Below are 7,187 nucleotides of genomic sequence, written 5' to 3' on the forward strand. Positions count from 1 at the left end.
CTCGGGCCCCAGGCTGAAGCCCATTGGCTCCTAGGAGCCAGTGGTCTCCACTGAAGCCGGTGCTGACTTGGCTTCGAACGGGCTGCCTGGGAGGAGCTCCAGCAAGCCTGGCCCTGCGAAAAGGCCCGTTACCTGCCAGAGCTTGGCGTTCAAAATAGAATCTTGAGGAGCAGCAAACCCTTTAATTCAATGTGTCCCAACAGTGGGTCGGTGTGGGGATAACTATGATCCAGCCAGGCCCAGGCTATAATCACGGAGTCAGAATGAAAAATTATAGGCATTGTGTGGGCTTGTTTTAAATATAACGTAATCCATACTGCCCTCCCTCTTATTTGCTGGATTTGAAGTGGACTCCTTGGCAGTTGGCACAGATTTTGCCTGACGTGTAGCACATAAAAATGGCCCTTGCGCAGTGAAAGGGGCGTGGCAGGAGGCCTCCCCAGCCCCACGATGGTCCCTCCTGCCTGAGGCTCACGGCCCGTGGCCACCTGCATGGTCAGTGCAGGCACAGGCTCGGACCCCATGCTCCCACGGCTACCAAGCCATGTATGAGCCCCGGCAGGTCACAGGTGTGTGGGTGGTCACCAGGAGGAGGCCACACGTCCCAGGGCCACCCCGATGTGCCCCTTGCCCTCAGCTGACCCTGTACGAGGAAGCCGAGGACAGACAGCGTTTCACACCCAACCAAGGTTCCCCGACGTTCTGTGCCTCGGCGCTGCTGTGCGTGGTGAGGCCGTATGTCGGTCCTGCCTTTCTGGAAAGCCAAATAATACATATCCCTCCGGTGGGAACCTAACCTAAGGGAGGGATCACATCGTGGACAAAAGTTGGTACTTAAAATATGTTGACTTTGGTGTGTTCTTCTACTCTTGGGAGGCAGTGAGATTTCGCAGTGTGTCCCACGGAGCCATTTCACACAGTCACTGAAGGTGTTAACGAAGGAAAATGCTCGCTAGAGAGTGGACACGGCGGACACAGAGCCGTGTGAGCCGCAGGCTTGAGAGGAGAACATAGAAGAGGGGCACGTGAGGACAGGTCACAGTGATGATAGCTGTTGCACTTATAGGATCCCATTTCATTTCTGGAGTCTCCCACAGTTTCCAAATATCTCATATTGAGCATGACTTTAACCTCCAAAGAGCTGAGCATGGAGAGTGTTAAATATGATGAGAGGGTGGGCCTTGCTGTCTCGGCTCCTGTCTGGGTTAGCGGCCATCCGCAGGGTCTGCAAGGTGACCACAGGGATTTGCTGACCGGAGGGCTCTGCCGAAGGCATCCGGGAAGGTGAGCTTTCTGAAATCTTTCCATGAGCCCCGGCATGGGCATGGCTGCCAGCCCTGCTCTGGCCCAGCCACCCCATGAGGGCCCATGACCCCCTGCCCAGCTGGGGCCAAGTGGGCTCTCTGTGGGCAAGGAGCTCATCAGAGCAGGAAGACAGGCTAATAGCCCCTCTGCTGTCCCCATGTCTGGGCTCTGGGGACCCCATTCATGGGCCCTGTTAGATCACACACCCCCAGCTGCTGGACACTGTCGGGTGAGGGTGGGGAGCCTGCAGAGCCTTGCTGGCAAGGGTCACGGAGGGATAGCCTGGTCTCTCCCAGCCGGTTCTCAGGAGGTCAACCCAGCTAAGGCCACCTGCAGAGATGAGATGGGGAGGGAGGCCGTAGAGGCCAGTGGCCAGCGTCCAGGTCTAGCGGGCAGCTGGTCAGGGCTTGTGCAGGACTTCCATGAACCAGCCACGTGCCTGCCCCATTAGCCACTGCGGGAAGACGGGACTCAGGAACTGAAAGGCTGGACAGATGGACGCAGTGCTTGTGAGATGGAAGATGCCTCTGCCAGGGGACACGGGGGGGCTAATTCAGCTCAGGTCTTAACCCCAGGGTCCTGGGATGGAGTTCCACATCGGGCTCCCCGCAGGGAGCCTGCTTCTCCCTCTGCCTGCGTCTCTGCCTCTCTCTCTTGTCTCATGAATAAATAAGTAAAATTGTTAAAAAAAAAAAAAAAAAAAGGCAGCCCCTGCCAAGAGTGGGTGACAGCATGTAGGCCGGCAGTGGACGTGCTAACTCATCCTGGCTGTAACAGGGAACTACTTGGGCGAGCCTCCCACTGTGCCATTTTGCACCTCCCCAATTAGCACACGCTGAGGAAATTAGAACATTTCAGAGGCGTGGTAAAACCCTTCGACACCCCACCAGGAGGGAGCTCTGTCAATCAGCTCAGCCTTTTAGGGAAGAAACAGGGCAACACGGCTCTGGCTCCAGAGCTCCTAAAATGTTCATGCCACCCTTAGGCGGTCATTGCACCTCTGGGGACCTGGTGGATGGAAGTCACTAGCACAACGGAGATGCCACAGGTTTGTCTGTAAAAGACAACTCATGCTGTGTGATCCCTTATGTCCAAGGCACTGTGGCGTGGCTGCCGTGGAGACTTAAAAACAGGGACTCTGAGAACGACAGTATGTGCAAACAGGCAGAAAATGAAACCACCTACATAAGAAAATTAATAAGTACGCACAACAGCTGCCTGAATGTGTGGACGGCTCCACCCGTGCTGGCGAACCGTGGCCCTGACGCCCTGCTGGGCACACAGACGTTCCTGTCTCCCCCGGCATCTGCCCTGCCGCTCCCTGTCTGCGGTGCCCCGACCCTGAAGCCTGAGCCACAGACCTCAGCCTGGTGGGGACGCGGTCCCGGCCGAGCCTGCCCACCTGGCCAGCCTGGGTGAGGCCTGCTGACTCATGCTACAGTCACACCTCAAGCAGCGGAGCCAGAACAGATAGGGCGGAGCTGGGAGTCGGGCTGAAAAGAGGGATGCAGTGATCGTGAAGGCCCCGGAGAGGCTGGCTGTGTGCGAGCGCAGCAATCTGTGCAAGCCCGCTGATGCCTGCCCTCCCTGGCGGAGTGTCATGGGGCTGGGGGCTGGTCAGGTATTGCAGGCTAGACTGCCCCTCCCAATCCGAGTCCCCATCTCATGGCCCTGGCTTCCCCAGTTCCTGGTGACCAACTGTCATGGAAGCCAGTGCTGCATGGGGACTCGGTAGGTGCTGGAGAGCCGGGCAGGGAGGAGAGAGCATGCGGCATGTGAATGAACACGTGGCCTCAAACAGTTCTGTCTTTATTCAGGGTCTGTCTATTCTTCCCAAGAGTGCACGTCCTGGTGCTGGGGAGATGCTGCACCCCTGCATGCCCTACTGCACAGGGCCAAGACGCTGGGTGACTGCGCCTGTGTCCAGACAAACTGGACCTTGTTCATGGTCCCTTTTGGCCTTCTGGACACAAAAGGGCTTTATGATGATCCCTGCCCTTCATGAGCTTTTGGTCTCACGGGAGACACGGCAGCCGACAATGAAGCATCGTCTGAGGGCGGTCACGCAGGTGTCATCAGAGGTGGCAGTGGGGCATGGGAACACCCAGGAGGTGGGCTGGGGGTCAAGTGAGGCCGGCGCCAGACACGGAGCGGGGCCCTGGGGACAGGCTGCAGGTCACCTGGTAGAAGGCGCATCGGGGCCCCAGGGTCCACGGAGGCCTCCCTACCCCTATCCCCAGGGAGCAGCAGACACTTATGGGGACGTGGCACAGAGGTTGCTGCCCTCCACAATGCCAGACCCTGCGGTTTCACTGAGCCCCGTGCCCCTGTGTCCTTCCCTGGAGGAACCATGGGTCACCAGAGGGTGCATGGCGGCCAGGAGTGAGTGCAGTGCCCGGCGGGACCTGATGGCGGAAAGCTGCAGGCCAGGCTAGATATCCTGCAGAAGGCAGGAGGAGGGGGAACAAGAGCGTGAACTGCTTTAGAAACACAGCCTGGGGGTTCCTGGGGGGCTCAGAGGTGGAGCATCTGCCTTTGGCTCAGGGATGACCCCAGAGTCTGGGGATCGAGTTCTGCATCGGGCGCCCTGCAGGGAGCCTACTTCTCCCTCTGCCTGTGTCTCTGCCTCTCTGTCTCTGTGTCTGTCATGAATAAATGAATAAAATCTTTAAGGAAAGAAGAAAAGAAACAGCCCAAGCGGGGAGGGTACCTCTGCACCAGGGCAGCTGCTGGGCTGGCCAGATGCAGGGATGGGCGCACTTGCATGAGGTGCTCAATGTGGGGAGGAAGTCAGGTGACAGGGATGCAGCAGGACCAGCAGGTGGAGGAGTGTAGGAAACAGACCCGAGGTGATGGTGGGAAGTCGAGGGGCAGGGGGACCAGTTCTGTTGGAAAGAAGTCGTGGATCTAGGCTACCAAGGACAGTAAGTCCTGGCGCTCGGGAGGGTCCAGGTGGAGGGTGGTCAAGCCAGGCGGCAGTGAGGGCCAGCGGTAGAGCGTGCAAATGAGGAAGGAGTTCTGGGGACCTGAAGTCTGGGGTAGAGGAGGGACAGGACACAGAGACCAGAGGAGGGATATCTGTGGGGGCGCATGGCCCTCAGGGTCAGATGCTACGCACAGGTCAGGGAGGGTGGGCTGTAGGCCTGGCAGGGGGCAGCAGGGAGAGCTCTGGGAGGAGCAGCCAGGCCCTTGGGTCGGGCAGCTCTGCAGCAAGCGCACGCAGCTCTGGCTTAGGGTGGGGCAGGTGCGAACCGGACAGATGGACAGACGGGACATCTTTATGGATCTGAGGGAAGGAGCAGGAGGAGAGGGACCAGGCCCCACACACTTGTTGTCTCCTCGCCCTCAAGCCTTGGGCCCTCCTGGCCAGCAGGACTCTCTTCCCCAGGGCTGGTCCAGCCTCACATCCGTCAGTCCTTCTGTCTGTCAGTCCGTGATCCGCGAGGAGGAGCTCACGGCCGGCACAAGTAGGCAGCCTAGCCCATCGCGGACGGCCCAGCAGTGTGGGGATTTCAGTGGAGCCGTCTTCTGTTTGTCTGTAGATTTTTTTTTAAGATTTTATTATTTATGTATTTATTTATTTAACTTTTTAAAAAGATTTTATTTATTTATTCATGATAGACAGAGAGAGAGAGGCAGAGGGAGAAGCAGGCTCCATGCCGGGAGCCCGATGCGGGACTCTATCCTGGAACTCCAGGATCGCGCCCTGGACCAAAGGCAGGCACCAAACCGCTGAGCCACCCAGGGATCCCCTAAAGATTTCATTTAAAGAAATAAAATGTATTTGCTTCCCCGGGGAAGTCACCTCACCTCTCAGCACCGTGTCCTGACCTCCCTGGTTCGTGGTAGGGGCGGGCAGTGCTCTGACCGTGGACGGGGGAGGGAGTGCTCGGCGCATGTCCAGTCCCATTGGGATACACGTGGCTCCTTCTGGGAGAGAATGGGGAGCAGGGTCGTTTCCCCCACCCAATCGTGCGGGCATGACGTGAAAAGATGCTCTGATTTTCCAAGATGAATATGGCGGCAGTGGCGGTGGCAGTGGCGAGGGCCCCAACCTACATCTGGGGACCTCGGCCCGAGTGCAACTAGACCAGGGTGTCTTGGGTCCCGAGACAAGAGTCCAGCGTGGGGTGGACAGCTGGGAGTGGCTGTGCCTCACTGCAGGGGGACTGGTGCCTTGGAGGTCGTGGGGTCCCCGGGGAGGAGTCGCTCAAAGGCAGTTGGCCAGGATCACGGGCAGGCCTGGCCAGCCCAGGCTTCCCCAGCTGAGGATGGGCCTCACCGCTGCGCAGGGATCCACTGACCTCTGCTGTCCACTGCCCGTCATGGCACTTCCCCAGGGCACCGCAGCGGGAGGGGGCAGACCGCAGACGCCCACTTCCTCCACAGTGACTCCCCCTCAGAACATATTTGACGCTGTGACAGCTCATGAAGTTTTGCGTGCACACTCAGGTCCATTCCACATTTCTCTGTGTTTATTCCGTTAGTAAGAAAAAGGCTGGTTTACAATCCACAGCATGCATGTCACAGTCCCAAGATTTTCTTCTGATGTTCAGAAAACACTCACTGAGTGTGCTTTCTTGTTTAAATCAATTCACCAGAATGTGTTTATTTTTATTTTATTCATTTATTTATTTTTAAAGATTTTATTTATTCATGAGAGACACACAGAGAGAGAGGCAGAGACACAGGCAGAGGGAAAAGCAGGCTCCCAGTGGGGAGCCCGATGTGGGACTAGATGCCAGGACCCCGGGATCGCTCAACCGCTGAGCCCCTCAGGCATCCCAACAATGGGCCAACTTAGCAAGAAGACACCGTGAGGCTTCTGTCCCTAAGAACACCTTTGAAACCATAATGAGACATTTCCCGAGTCCCGGGAATGTTATTCCTGTCTTTCTTTTCTGTTTTTTATTCTTGTCCACGGTGTTCCCCATAAGTGAAACGTAGGGACCCCGTTGCTCACCTTGACTTAGTGACCAAGAGTTCTGGAGGTTCTGGGAGGCCGTGAGCAGCGGTTGCAAGAACCTCTGCTCCTTGCCAAACGGTGTTTGGCTGCCTCAGACTGCAGTTTTTCCATCTGTGCCATGAAGATCAACTGTGATGGGATATTTGAGGGCGGGGGAGAGACAGAGACTCTCCAGCAGGGTCCATGCCCAGCGTCTAGCTGGTGGTGCAGGGCTCCACCTCACAACCCTGAGACCACTACCCAAGCTGGAGTCAAGACGCAGATGCCTAACTGACCAAGCTACCCAGGCGCCTCCCTCCTCTTCCCCTCAAAAGTGACATCTTTGTCCAGGCTACCGTGCGTGGAAGCCCCTAGAAGCTGGATCAAGTGTCCGGAGCAGGTACTTGTTGGGCTGCCCTGGGATGGCAGGGGCAGCAGCAGCAGAGTGCTAGGAATCTGGGGCATGTACGTGATGGCCAGAGCTGGATCCTCGGTGGTTCTTCCCATGGCTTGCAGGATCGGAGGTGCTCTTCCACTTCTAGTACTTTCAGCACACATGCTGAATTTTGAAAGCTGTTCTCTGCTTGCACATAAATAGATGGATCATGAGGATGACAAGTGCTGACCTTAGCGCCACACTAACCGGGTTGGCAAGCACTGAAGGCAAGTCCTGGCTCTTCGCAGGCTCGGGGGTTCTGAGGGATGAGTCCATGGAGCCATTAATTGAGTCGCTGGCAGGGGCCACTCTGCACTTTGCTTTCTGGAGGCCATGATGGGCTTGGCCTTGGACACCACATCACAGGTACAGAAGCCCCCGGGCTCCTTTGGAGCTTCCAAAGCACCTGCACAGGCTGCTGCAGGTACATCACAAGTCACGGCAGAGAGAAACTTCCCTAACACGCAGGGTCACGTGAGCGGAGGCTGTGGAATCTGACAT

General features: G+C 57.2%; 1 protein-coding gene across 1 annotated transcript in view; it reads left to right on the top strand.

Moving 5' to 3' along the window:
• Window positions 1-5,076, top strand: part of SLC13A5 (solute carrier family 13 member 5) — a 33,660-nt gene extending 28,584 nt beyond the window's left edge. The window contains exon 11 of the mRNA XM_049110078.1: window positions 4,927-5,076. Within this exon, the coding sequence (XP_048966035.1) occupies window positions 4,927-5,061 (135 nt within the window). The 3' untranslated portion in view covers window positions 5,062-5,076. The remainder of the gene's footprint in view (window positions 1-4,926) is intronic.
• The last annotated feature ends 2,111 nt before the right edge of the window (window positions 5,077-7,187 follow it).

This window comes from Canis lupus, chromosome 5 (assembly GCF_003254725.2).
Source record: "Canis lupus dingo isolate Sandy chromosome 5, ASM325472v2, whole genome shotgun sequence".
Lineage (NCBI taxonomy): Eukaryota > Metazoa > Chordata > Mammalia > Carnivora > Canidae > Canis > Canis lupus.